Consider the following 14,382-nt stretch of genomic DNA (forward strand, 5'->3'; position numbering starts at 1 on the left):
TCACTGCCTCTAATGGTCTGCAGTGAACATTCTTACCAAAAAATATAGGCCTATTCATGGTTTAATTATTTAATTTTATGAATAATTTGTCATTATGTATTGTTGGTACAGTGGTGTAGTGGTTAGCACTGTTGCCTCACAGGGTTCGAATCCACGAGTCGGCTGGGTGCCTGTTTAGGTGGAGTTTGCATGTTCCTCTTGTGTCTGCGTGGGTTCTCTCCTGGTACTCCAGCTTCTTCCCCCCTCCAAAGAGGTTGCATGTTAGGGTTGATTGGTGACTCTTAGTTGCCCATAGGGTGTGAATGGTTCTCTGCCCTCTGATGAACTGGCGACCTATCCAGGGTGTACCCCGCCTCTCGCCCGATGACATCTGGAATAGGCTTCAGCATTTCTCTGACCATTCAGAGGACAAACAGTTTAGATAATGGATGGATGGATGTCATTATGTACACACTGACCACAGCAGAGCTAGGTTCATGCATTCAAACTGAAAAATTAGAAAATATTTAATGTAAATGAGACATGAATCTTTTTTTATAACTTATTAAAGCATCATAAATGTTATATTTAGCCATTTTTAAGATCCCACCAAACTTGACATAGTACTGCATCTGGGAAAACTCTGCCAAAGGTCTTTAGCACCCAGTGCTGTTCCTGGCCACAGCTAGCTTGGGTTTGTTCATGTTTTCTGCACTGTGTTCACTTGTGCTGCCAGCAGAGGGAGCAATATGGCATGAAAACTAGAGTCAGATGATGGGAGGAGGAGGATCAAGTAAATAAACCCATGGGTGACGTGTGCAAAACAAGTGCTTTACTGCTTGTTGCCATATCCAGGCCTAAAGAGTACAACACACTTATTTTGGATTGGAACCTTGTACAAATACATCTATAAGGGCATCTGCAACACAAGTTCTACCTCACCTGAAACCTGTACAAGCAAGCTGCACTAACATAAGGCAAAGGTATGAGCTGTTTTTTTCTGTTTCTAACAGGAGACAACATATGGTACAATGCACGTGGACAAAACAGCTACATACTAAAATACTGTTATTCTTTCTCATTGGCACTGTCAATTAGAAACACAAACATTAAATGTTCTTGTGTTAAGGAACGAGAAGAATGTGTCATATTTTTTTGTCTTTCTCTCTGCAAAGTTTCCATCAATATTACATATTCTTCTGCCCAAATGATAGCCGGGAGATGGAGTGATTTTATATGACAACCTTAACTGGTAGCTACTACGGCCTATTATTAGCCTCTGAACACTGGATCCCGCCTTCGTCGCTGAGTCTTGTCTAGGAGGAAAAATATTCATTACGTAACAATAAAGGATCTGTTTCTCAGACCCTCTTCCTGAATACCACAGCAGTAACTAGGCCCCAAACTGAGACGGAGCGGAAGCCTCATCCATTTGTTGGCTGGAGCAATGTTAAGCAGTGCTGGTTGTTTTCTGATTATCCCTTGCCTCCACACATTCAACGCCACCCCTCCTTCTCAGCTCCTCTTTGTGGGTCAGTGATGCAGCAGGAGTGACGCAGCAGTGGCAGCAGACTCCAGAAGGCAAATATACACAGGAGGAGCAAAGGAGGAGCAGGGAACCTCGGCCAGAACCATAGTCTGCAGACAACTATGAGACAGCAGTGAAGAAGGAAGATGGTAAAGGCCTAATCTAGGCCAAAGGGAGAACGGGAGCCGGGTGTTCACTCTGCTTTCCTCCAGCTTAACAAACACCAGAGAGACTCCCACAGCGGCAGAGGCAGGCCCAGCAAGATCTTCCGCACAGAAACATTTTTGGTAGGCTACACCAAGTATGAATGCTACAAGGGATGAGTGTCATTGTATGCTGAGAGTGTGAATGCTTTGAGAATGGGGATGAGGCCTACTCAGCCCTGTACTGCAGATGGTGCCTCCTTGCTTATCAGCGTCCCTACAGGCCACAGCTGATTACTGAGCTACTGAGCATCAGAAACACAGGGGCCTGTATACTGTGTTCTGTAGTTTTGAACACATCCAAGCTGTTATATCTAGTGCAGATGCCAAGATGCTGCCTCCAATATGGACTACAGAGTAATACCCAAGGGCATTGTGGTAATTTTTATTTATTTATTTGATTGGTATTTTGAATGTAACTTTATAAAAGGACTGCTTGATTAATGAAATAATAAATAAAGATAATGGCTTACCACACATGCGTTTCAGCCTACATGCATTCATCAGGTAAACAGTACATGCTGCACATGCAAATAAGTAATTCTTAGGCCTACAAAATGGACTGGTTTCCACAACAGGGCAATGGTTTAGAGCTATTAGTCTGTCCTTCATTGATACCTGCACCTATTTCACTGTATAAAATAAGGATAAATAAAATGCACAATAATCAGTATATTTTCTTCAAGTGCCTTTGTCTTAAATGGCAGCTCAGAGAAAATATAACACAGCCAGTGAATGAGAGAACTAGAGTTTCATTAAGGAGATTTCCTTGACTGACAAGACTCAGTAAATGAGGATTTGCTACATATTCACCTGCATCAAAATGAAGCTCCTGCCCCACACACCCCCCAATTTCCCAAAGTTCGATTTTCTGGCGTATATATATATATATATATATATATATATATATATATATATATATATATATATATATATATATATATATATATATATATAGGTATACACTGAAGCCCCTTCTCACCTGATCCTCACCACCACTATGTGGCAAACATAGCCAACACGAGGCTGCTATGAATGGACAGAGCTGTGATACCAGGAAGAAAATAAATCACAAAACACCCTGTCAAAGTAAAAGCCACTAATTTATTTCCGCTTTTGCAGAAAGCTCTATGTTTCATTGAGAAAAAACACAAGCTTAACTTGTAAAATTATTAATATAATAAGTATTGCTTGGTCGTTTGTCTTTGCTTCTAGCCATTAACAGCCTGTAAACATATACTTTAATTGTCTCTATTGTGCAGTTCATTGCACAGCTTTTAACAGTGCTTGCCTTTTTTTCCTATGTGAAACTCAAAAGGCAGATGCTGATAGTTGCATGTTTGCCACTCTAGGGGCAGTGACTGGTGACGTCTGCAGACAGTGGCATCACACGTATACCCTCCACTGACAAAGATGTCAGTAACTAATAAACAATAATCTTGGCTTATAATTGGTTGAAAACATGGATGGCATGATGTCTACTACAGCCATGATCACAAAAAACATGTTTTATGCACATAAGGGAAATACAACTTTGTTTAATTCAGGACTGATTTTTTGTATTTCATGCAATAAATGACTCTGGCATCTATTACTATACTGTTGATGTGATATTACAGTTCATGCAGAACAACATCTTTTGTGCCAGACACATTTCGTACACATATTAAATGCTTTTTTTATTATTTCTTAAATGCAGCATTTACATTTATAAATCCTGATGAAGGCTGTAGTGCACAGGCGGAAAGTCAATAAAATAAAGCATTCTAAATAATTTTATCCCCCAAAACTATGTAGTACTACAATATGTAACATTTGTGAATCAATCCATTCTGCCTCACCCAGCCCTCTCTCTTCCTGCATCCTGCGTCCTTAGCCTAGGCCTTCAGACATTTGTATCTGGATATAAGCAAAGAAGAATCAGCTTTCTCTGACTGGTTAGAATGGCAAGCCTCGCTCAAACACCAGTAAATATCTCTACACTGCCACCTGTTCAGTGAGTGTGGGTCACAGAACCCTTTGGCAACACCTCTCCACATATAATATGAAAATAGCACTGTAGCTTCAAATGGAATTAATTTCAGTATACCTTGCTGTACCTTTTCCAAGAAGACCTTTGAAACCATGATCTTTTTAGATTTTGGTTTGCATGCATGTATGCTGTTGCACATAAATATTTTTTGTACAGTTTTCAAAACACTTAATAATTCAATTTGTAATCAAAATAGAGGCAAAAGGTTGGTCTGTCTGCCAAAAGTCAAAACTAATTTTTGGTTTTTAAATCTGCATGCCTGAGTGTGGTTGATTACAAGAAAGGGGGAAAGCTTAACTACCTGACAAGCTGATATGCTGCTCCCTCAGGCTAAAGTAGGGGTCTTCAAGGAAGCAGGTGTTGCTATCAGCATCAAATACACTGACTGAGACTGTGGTTAACTGTGTATTAATGAAACTAAAGCAATGCGATGTAGAGAACACAGAAAAGGGAACAGGGCGGCTAAGTGAATGCAGATAATATTTAGTGTGATCATCAAGTGTATTTTAAGAGGACATTTCCTTCTTTTAGGGCAATAAATGACTGCATGCATAATAATATGGCACCTGTTACTTTGTCTTTTGGAGTCCACCGTGTAGAAAATTAAATAGCTTTGACACTAGCTAGCCAGCATGCAAAGAAGGCTTATGCAGTCATGACTTTACACTCAGATGTGTAAATAAAAGGGCTGCTTCCGTCGTCAGAAGCCAGTGAGAGGCTCACAGTGCCATGTTGGGTTCAGCTTCCTCCCCTCCCCCTTGTCTGCAGTGCTGACGCATCTGCTGCCTTTGCATCAATCAGCAGCCACTATACACTGTAGGTATACCCAGAGTCCCCATTGAGAGCAGGACTCTCTTTTTCCTCGGTCCCGCATTCAGTTTGCATGCTCACTGCAACGGTGAGTGAAAGCATCGATGAACATCTGTGACTGCTGTGATACGCATTAAGACAGCAGTCACTAGCATCTTCTCTCGTGTTCTGCATTACCTAACCACAGTGACTGCGTAAGCACAGACGAAAGCACTTTGGTGTAATATACTGCTGCACAGACAGACACTGTGTGCACAAGCATGAAACAGATGGTGTAGTATTATGCATTCAAGGTGCACTTTGTTTCTGAGGGCTACGGTTACTTTGTTTCATGCAAAAGACATTTTTCCTTATGGTCAACACTGAGATGCAGTGAGATCTAGCTGGTGGTGTGCTGGGGAGATTTATTACATTATTTGTTGTACAGCAGAGTGCTGCTACCAGCAATGCAGCAGAGCGCTTTCTCCACTCTAGCATCGTGTACAGAGCTGGTGTGTGATGTAGCACCCAGCATCTCTCCGCTCTCCGTACAGCCCTCTGCCATGCTTAATAAAAGTTGCTGTTTCCTGCTCAGTGGCTGCAGTGTGAACGCTTTACTTGGCCAGCTAGCACAAAGACAGACCCGTACTCCGGTTAAGCTACATGCTGCATAATCTGTGAGTTATTTCTGAAGCTGTAGTAGGACAGAAGAAGGACAGTCAGGGAAGGGCAGGGCAGATCTAGCCCAGGACCTGGGCTGCATGGATAGAGGCGAAGGACGTTGGAGCTGGAGTCATCTGCACACAGAGAGGGAGGGAGAGGAAGAAAGACGTCAGAAAAAGCTCTGCTTCTGACAACACCACTGTTCGGCGATCATCATAGAAAAAAACTACTTTTCGCCTTGCTCTCACGAAACTGTTTTTCATGTATAGTTGGCTATATTAAGGGTTGTAGAAAAGGGATACTGCGTGATGCTGTTTCCTGTTCGCCCTGCATCATTCTCTCTGATTTACTAAGGTATGTTTTGCATGGTTTCCCTCAATCTATAACCTGTTTTATGCGGAAGTACGCCTTGCAGAGGTGCGTGAAGTAGTTTCTTCTTAGCATTTCGCTATTTGTTTGACAAGACTGTCTGTATACTATATTGTCATTTCTCGGTTTGTGGTTTGGTATGTGGGGATTTTTATTTCACAGGTTGAGATGTAAAATAAACATTTAAGTGGCCTTTGAAGCTAAAGTAAGTAAGGCTGGGTGTGGCAAAATCATAAGCACTGATGACAAATTCAAAATTTCCGCTCAGCATGTGGTGACAATAAACCAGAACAATCAGCACAAATTATTAAAAATGAAAGTGATGAACTAAAATAGAAACCAAGAAGAAAGGATGACACTGTTCACAGAGAACAGCATCAAGTGAGAAATTTGTTTATAAGCTGTGGCACATCACTTGCTGTTATCAGATGAGTAAGTCTTTTGAGTTGCATTTCTGATGCAGACAAAGACGCACAGACCAATGTACATATACAAAGTATATTGAAGCGAAGACAAAGGAAAAACCTTGATTGCTCTGTAGACCGCTGTGTGTTGCAGGTTCTCAGAGAGCGCAGGATGTTAGTGGGAGAGGGGGAACCAAATACCCGGACAGCTAATACAGTCGCTCGCCATCCAGCTGAATCCCAATAAGTGCTGCGCCATAGCATGTTGCCATGACAACAGAGGCCTATCTGAGAAAGAAGGCAGGAGGCTGCTTGTGTTTTCAGCCGTCTGAGATGCTTTAAAGAACGGCGGCCATATTGTATTTGTTGCCCACAGCACAAAATTGGAAATAAATAAAAGAACACTAAGTGTGACTTTTCATAAATTATCTAAACCTCTCTGAAGTAATGAAAAACTACTGCGACCATATTACCTTTAAAATGCGAAAAAATTTGAATATTTTCCAAATGCTGCTTAAGGCCCAAGGCACGGAAAACCAAAACACGGAAATAAATGACATATCACACCGAACTGCCAGCTAATTGAACAACTTTTCTTTTGCACATCATTTTCACAGAACCATACTCATATGGACTCAATAAACAATTCATCTCAAGTTTTTCCATTACATTAAAAGAACGTTTACAACACCGGGACACTAAAAATAGCAGCAACACCTCTAGAGTAGCATTTAACCGAAGCCTCTCTAGGGACAGAAAGTCATGGGTCTCAGGCTAAATTTCACAGTCTCTGCATGCTCTTCACTGCTGTCATAAATGAAGATAAAAAACTTTGAACTTTCTCTGAACCTAAGATTTGAAAAGCGTTGATCCAGGTGTGAGGATTCCCCACTTTCTAGAGCCAGCTGAAGGTATGTTAGCAGGTGCAGTCAGCATGCTACATGAAGCTAAATGACTCAGTATAGGCTCGAACCACTCTGATGCTAATATGACTAGGCTACAGTTCCGGGTGATGTGTCCTCTTTCAAATTGAGAATGAGGGGACTTTCATTTCCTATAAGAGTTGTAGATGGCAGATCATTTTAGTTGATTGCCAAAATTAAAGTAATGCATAAATGCACAAACTGCCCTATCTGACTGAAAATCCGTTTGACTGTATAAACCGTACAGCAGTGTGTGTTGCTGTGTGCTTAACATTTACATTAACTACAGCAAATTAGCTACTTCAAAATGTTTCTTAGCAGTGATTATTGTACTACATTACATGACGTCACTGCCATTTCCACCAGGAATTAATTAACTGTTCCCGGAAGTTCGAGCTGACAACAACTGTATGTTACACAAGTGCTCCACTTCCAAATGACACACAACTGAAAAACAGAGTATGTGATTCATCAGTGTGACTGTCCGGATACCATTTTCCTATTAACCTCTGCGCTGAGAAGAATGACTCTTAGTGCAGAGTTATTGTAACATGCTGAATGGATTACCACCCAAACTGACTTATCATTAGTAATAGTGACAAAACTACATCTATAGTTTTCCAGTGTAACCCATGATCTGGCTTGGTCATCTCATTGCTTTAGCACAATTGGTGACATTTATGATGTAATTAAGAACTTTGTGTCACTATATTACAAACTTTTTAAATCACATGCTTTGAGTTGCATTTTTACAGTTGGGACACATATTTCATGTTCATAGTTCATACAAATGAATTGAATTATAATTATTCATTATTAACCCACAACTTAGCCCTAACTAAAGGTTTATAGCTTTTGTCAACTGAACTATCAAAACATATGTGCTGTTATTATATCAGTGATCTGATGTAAGCTTTAAACTTGTCTTATTGGGCCTTTATTTTTATTCCACTGGGATTAAGATTATCTTCTATGTAAAAGCACATAATAGGGCATAACGTTGAAACAGTTGAGTGTCTACACATTTCAGTATATTAAAGTTTGGTAATTCTCCACTCTGTCTTAAACTCAGCCTGTGATTATGATGGTGAGACACACCACAACTATCACTGGGACTGTTGCCCTCTGTCAGGATTTTGCTGCCATCTAGTGTTCAAACATCAGAAGAGCAAACTTATATTGAAAAATATACATGCATCCTCTGGATGTTTTATAAATATCACAACGGCCTCTTTTGGCATTTGATTAATTATTCTATTCTTTCTTTTAGATGACCGTGGTGTCTCCATGTACTCAGAAACTGATGGATAGTGCTCACCCTCACACCGTGCTTAGCAAGCTCAATGAGCAGCGCTCACAAGGCCTCTTCTGCGATGTTACCATTGTGGTGGAGGACATTAAGTTTCGGGCCCACAGGAACATCCTGGCAGCATGTAGTGGGTACTTCAAGAATGCTCTGACAAGCCCTGAGACATGGAGCTCTGAACAAGTGTTGGAGCTGATGGACCTGAAATCTGAGGTCTTTGCCAGCATCCTCAACTTCATCTACTGTTCAAAGGTGACATCACCTAGTGTGGATGATACGGGGGAGCTCGTGGCAGCTGGAAAAAGACTTGGAATTCCTTTTTTAGAGAAGCTTGCAGAACAAGAGAGGCAGGATGAATGTGTTAAACCCACAGATTCCAGCACAGCCCCATTGTCTAAAAAAACAAAGAAGGAAGCTCCCAGGCTTGAGGAGGTAGACAGTGCCCGAGGGCCACGCATCACCAATGCTTTCTCTATCACTGAAGTGTGTCCTGGGAACAATCCTTTCACACCGCTGGTTCATACCAATCCAGAGAGGCAGTCACCAGATGTGGGGCAGCTCCCAACAAGTTGCCCAATAACGTCTTGTCTCAGTGGAAACAATGAGACCACCCACGCCCTCTCAGAGCACTCATATGCAGTAAGCAAATCTACTGAAGGAAAAGACAGCAGTCAGTGGGACAATAAGAAAGTTTGTAAGCCAGCAATATCGCAGCCAAAGCAACTCCTTTACAGGAACTCAGGCCCACTTAAAAAGCGCCACAGGCTGAGAGGAATTATGGCTAGAAGTATACTTCCAACACCAGCTGAACCACAAGCAGATAAATCAAATTCAGTGAGCTCCACACTCGACAGTGGTAGTACTGAGTCACCTGTTGCTGTCATGACACCACCTCCTCTGTTTTCAGAAGCAGAAACAGAAAAAAGTATAGACCCAGAGCCACCTATTTCCACTGACAATGTCCAAATGGACTTAGGACCACCGACCCTCTCACCTCACACAGAGGACAGCATTTCAATCTATGGATGTGAGCACTGTCCAGAGATATTCACAAATAAAGCCCTTCTCACCATTCATTCAGAAGTACATAAAAAGCGTTTTGTCAGTCATTTGTTTTGCAAGTTTTGCCACAGAAAGTTCATACATCTCAAACGACTACGCAACCATGAGCAGATCTGTCCCAAAGCTGTAAGAGGCCCACCTAAACTGGATGCCACTGACATACCAACCAAAGAGGTGAACCTCCATTCAGGTGAAATGCCGAACATGGAGAACATGGTGACAGAGCTTCCTACTGCTGACCTCTCCAGCCCTTACATCCCGGAGCCCCTTTGTGTGGACCAATTCCAGCCTTTACAGGACGAGAAGGCGGTAAGGCCAGGAGGCAGTCAGAGAAGATACAATTGCAGTGTGTGTAAACGCGTCTATGTCACCCTATCCAGTTTGAAGAGGCATGAGAATGTACACTCCTGGCAGAGGGCTTACCCCTGTCATTACTGTAATAAAGTCTTTGCCTTGGCAGAGTACCGTACTAAACATGAAATCTGGCACACAGGTGAACGCCGCTATCAGTGCATTTTCTGCCTGGAGACATTCATGACATACTATATCTTAAAGAACCATCAGAAGTCTTTTCATGGCATCGATCCCAATCTAGCTGTTAAGAAAAAATCTGCCAATGGTGGACTGAAAGCCAGTGTTTATCCAATCAAGCTTTACAGGCTTCTGCCTATGAAGTTTAGAAAGAGACAATACAAGACATACAGTCAGACATATTCAAAGAGTGCTCAAAGAGGAAACCAATCCCCACTAAACAGCAACTCTCTTGCTCAGTTAGAAGAAAATGATCTGATCAGCCAACCGGATACTGTTTCATTCCCTCTTACATTCATGGCAACAACAAAAGTAGTGGCACCTGTCATGCCTCGCATCAGCTTCGACAAGCCAAGTGACCAAGATCTTGACCAAAGTCTGAACAGTGACTTAGACATTCAGAGATGCACAAGAAAAGAGGCTGAGAATACAGATTCATCCCTCCTTAAATACAGCAGCACCTTCTCTCTGCAACACAATACAGAGTCTCCAGCATGGGGATACAAAGATGATCCTCCAGTGCTAATTAATTCAGAACACATAAGTCACAATGTGCCATTCTTAAACTCTTTGAACACTGTTAAAAAGTTAGGTGAGTTATCGACTTCTGCAAAAAGAGTTGAGGAGATGACAAAGGAAATACTTCAAGCTACTTCAAGCACAGAGAATCTGGTGCGTGAGAAAACACTGGGGGCAAAGACAGAAACGTATATTGCCAAACCAGCCTGCCCAGGTCCATCTGTGGATAGCGATGCCATGCCACTCTGTCAGATAACCGTGAAGATAGGCAATGAAGCCATTATCCGCCGACAAATCAAAGGATCGAAGCTCTTCCCCAGAAAGAAGAGGAGAATCAGAGAACTGAGAGGGGAGACGAACCTTTATCAGGGAAGTCAGTGCTCTCCAAAAAGAGAAACCTCAGAGAGCCCTAGACTTCGCTTCAGACCAGACGTCAGTGCAGCCACAGAGCCAGAAACATATGAAGATCCCAATGATGGTGACACAGCTGACAAGCTTTGGCGTCCCTACTATTCCTACAAAGCTAAAAAGAAGAAAAAGAAGCTGAGATTTAAGCACAGAAAGACTTTTTTTGGCCATTATCCTGAAACATCTTTAGATAGAACAACGTCCAATGAGGCCCACCTTGACAGAACCAGTTGGCTGACAGAAAAGAGCATCTCCAGTGGTGATGCAGAGGTAAAACAAAATCTTCGCAGGAACTGCAGCCCAAGGGCTACTTACAACTGTGACATCTGTGACAGCTCTTTTATCACAGAGACTGGTCTGAGGGCTCATGTTATTGGTTCCCACCCATGTTTCTGCAGGACCTGTGGCAAACAAGGTCCGCCAGGTGAGGCACCTGCCGGTGGTGATTACATCTGCAACACCTGTATGGAAAACGGGTCCTGCTTTGACAACACACCCCGCAGCCCCAACCAGGAGAAAAAATATCGCTGTTCGTTCTGTCCCCAGCGTTTCCTCTACCTTGCCACCAAGAGAAGCCATGAGAAAAAACACCAAGAGACAAAAGAAAAGGGATTTAATTATGACAACTTCTCACCATGTTCTAAATACCCGAATGAAGACAATCAATGTGACGCCATTAAAACAGAAGACAGTGACAATCATGGAGGCACTGACATAAAAAGTGAAAAGGTGGAAGCAGGACATTTTTCCATTGATAAAATCAAACCTAAAATTGAGGATACATCTGACTATATGTCTTTAACTACATACCAGGATGGGTCATATTCCAACGTTAAAAGCCCATCGTCGACCTGCATCGAGCCCCTGTTTTCCCTGACACCCTCAAAGGTGAAATGTAAAAAGGCCAAAAAAATGATCAATACACAGAATTCTATGCATCTCATGGCAAAAAAGCAAGCCCATGACAGGGACAGTGAAAGCAACGAGGATAGGGATATTTTGATGGAGCCAAGAACAAAGAGCCACAGTGATCGTAACAAGCCTTGTAAACTGTTTTTGAGAAATGATTCTGAGACTAAAGGTAGCCACATTTCTATACACAAGCCAGAGAAATGGATCTGCAAAGAGGAGCCCTTTTTTTAAAGATCTGTGAGGGGGACAACCAACTTCAGGAAAAAGAGAAAGTGATCTGATTTCCAGCCACTGCTCCAGTTATGAAATATAACGTTATCTTTGCAGCTGAGTTCAATAAAATGTTTTCAGTGGTCAACACTAAACATTATTGTGAATGGACAACAGGATCTAACATCAGCGTCAGCTGCAATTTCTTCCATCCTAAACTCAACAAGTGATTTTTCACCTTTGTAGTTTTTTTTATAATATAGGACCCTTTGACACATACTGTACTTTGTCCATTGTCTATGCATACAGTATAAGGCAGACTCAGTGACATGACTGTAACCTCAAGAAAAGAATGTAGGTAATGTTCTTCGAACAGTGTGCAATTGCAGAACAGACGTGGGAAGTGTTAAAAAACTGAAAAGCTGCCTGGTGTGGTTACATCTTCACTTTTTAAAAATATGTCTGAAGAAATTACAAATTTTATGACGGTCATATTTCTGAACCTGGTGAGTTGCACTTTATAGTTAGACTATGCTAATATGTTGATTAAATTCTTTGATAATTCAATTTCAATTCTAAGCACCATTGATACATTTCTAATTTCTAATTAACAAATGACACCATTGGTATTAAAGTTACTACTTTTGTGTGTTTAATATGTACAAAACATGTAAAACTATTTAAATAAATGTTGTTGATATTCTAAACATCCTGTTTTTCTTTAACCTAGTTAGAGCTACAGTACATATTTAACTTTCCTTTCACACTATTCAGTGACCACTGACCAACATATCACACTGACTAATAAGCAGAATAACTCTCTCTGAAGGTGATGGCTACTCAAACCACAAAATTCATAAATCTCCTGAGTATGACATTTATAATTTTATGAATTAACCATTTGTGCTTACTAGTACTAAGCACAACAAATGTAACATATAACCACATAGCCACATGGTGGTTATCTGCCTGCCTCTGTCCTCTAGGGACCTGCAGCCCATCTGAGAAGATCATTCCCTCATTCCTCTAAACAAACTACATCTGTATTTAAAGTTAGACCTCAACATACAATTCAAGATGTTTTGATATTTCTGCCTTCTTTTTAGATCTAAGACTGATGTAACAAACAGTATAAGGCAGTACTCAACATGCTGATTAACCTATATCAGAGAGGTAACATTTCCCCTTATACCAATGCAATCTGTCATTTAATAATGGATTTGTGTAAAGACATCGGAAGCTATTAAATGTCAAATATCTACTACATAGCATAGCTAACAGCATACAGATCTGTTGCAATTTAATTTAATTTAAGTAAAAAATTAGTTGCATTACTTTAAAGTAGTATCTTCGCATTGTAACAGCATAATAGGAAAAAAACATGAACAAATCCAACATAGATTTGATTATATGATCAGTAGTTCTATGTGCTTTTTGGGGGTTGTATTACAAGCTAAAGATATTCTTATATATGTATATATATATATATATATATATATATATATATATATATATATATATATATATATATATATGTATATATATTATTTCACTATAGATTGACAGTAATGAATTTTGTGACATACGGTGCATCTTGGTGCATGGTCTCACTGCATGGCAAATTAAAGGTAAAACCTCTAGACTGGGTGTAGGTGTACATATCAATATGTTGTAGGTGTTGTGAACTACTGTGTTAACAGGAGACTGGCGTACATCTAAATTGCTTCTAATACTGTAGTTATAATGCATATCTGATAGTTTCAGGCTGCCTGCCACATGGTAGACATCTTTTTTGACCCTACCAAAATTAAAACTGATACTGAAATCGGATGTTAATGCAGATTTTAAAGATATATATATATATGCTATATAAAATATTATATGGACATATATTATTATTGAATATTTGAGGGAATGGTGTAAAATGCAGTAAAAAGCCACAGACTTGACAAGTAATGCAGAGCTGTATGTTACTTAATATAAACTGGCAGCAACACAGTGTATTCCGTTTAATAGTAATAACAATGGTATCACCTTAGTTTGGGTTTTTATTTTACATTTAACTTTGGTCACTGAAATGTAAAATATCGACTAGTTTTGCTTTTCGCTGTCACTCTTGGTAATAAGGTATCATTGGTCTTGGGAAACTGTATAACTGGCTTTTGACTGAAGTCATCACTGGAGAAAATAATGGACATGCTCAATCATCATTCCTTGCAGCTCTAGTTCTACTCTATTCTCCAGAAACTGGTGCAACTCATTCACCCCAGGTGACCGGTCGTTCATACATGACGCAAACGCCATTCAGCGTTAATGTCGGCTCCTAACACCATCAGATACATGAGCTATGTCGCGGCTCTCACCAGCAGCGTTGCATAATGATCAACACTAAAAGGACACTTTAAATCCCCTTTTTAAAATAAATCCCTACCGTCTCCAGACGGAAGACTTTTGAGGAAGCTCGATATTCATCCAGACGTTTTAAGGCACCCTAAGAGAAACACCGTTTTAAGGCACCCGTGTGTACGGGACCTGACGTGACGC

At 40.7% G+C, this 14,382-nt stretch overlaps 1 protein-coding gene and 1 long non-coding RNA gene across 3 annotated transcripts; one reads left to right on the forward strand and one right to left on the reverse strand.

The window, feature by feature from the left end:
• Positions 1–53: 53 nt before the first annotated feature.
• On the reverse strand, positions 54–14,376 carry LOC113167593. Its single transcript, XR_003299299.1, has 2 exons — positions 14,270–14,376; positions 54–393 (listed from the first exon to the last, which is right to left on the reverse strand). It is a non-coding gene; the product is annotated as an uncharacterized LOC113167593 (long non-coding RNA).
• zbtb38 (zinc finger and BTB domain containing 38) lies at positions 400–12,545 on the forward strand. Of its 2 annotated transcripts, XM_026368303.1 has the most exons (3): positions 400–962; positions 1,499–1,794; positions 8,161–12,545. In XM_026368303.1, the coding sequence occupies exon 3, from the start codon at positions 8,161–8,163 to the stop codon at positions 11,857–11,859; it is 3,699 nt and encodes a 1,232-aa protein (XP_026224088.1). In that variant the 5' UTR covers positions 400–962; positions 1,499–1,794; the 3' UTR covers positions 11,860–12,545. The 2 variants fall into 2 exon arrangements, with proteins under 2 accessions (XP_026224088.1, XP_026224078.1); XM_026368293.1 differs by lacking the exons at positions 400–962; positions 1,499–1,794 and adding an exon at positions 5,336–5,548.
• Positions 14,377–14,382: the final 6 nt, after the last annotated feature.

Source organism: Anabas testudineus, chromosome 13 (genome assembly GCF_900324465.2).
Source record: "Anabas testudineus chromosome 13, fAnaTes1.2, whole genome shotgun sequence".
NCBI lineage: Eukaryota > Metazoa > Chordata > Actinopteri > Anabantiformes > Anabantidae > Anabas > Anabas testudineus.

Coding starts and splice junctions, on each gene's coding strand:
- zbtb38 (XM_026368303.1), top strand. CDS start 8,161: ATGACCGTGGTGTCTCCATGTACTCAGAAACTGATGGATAGTGCTCAC.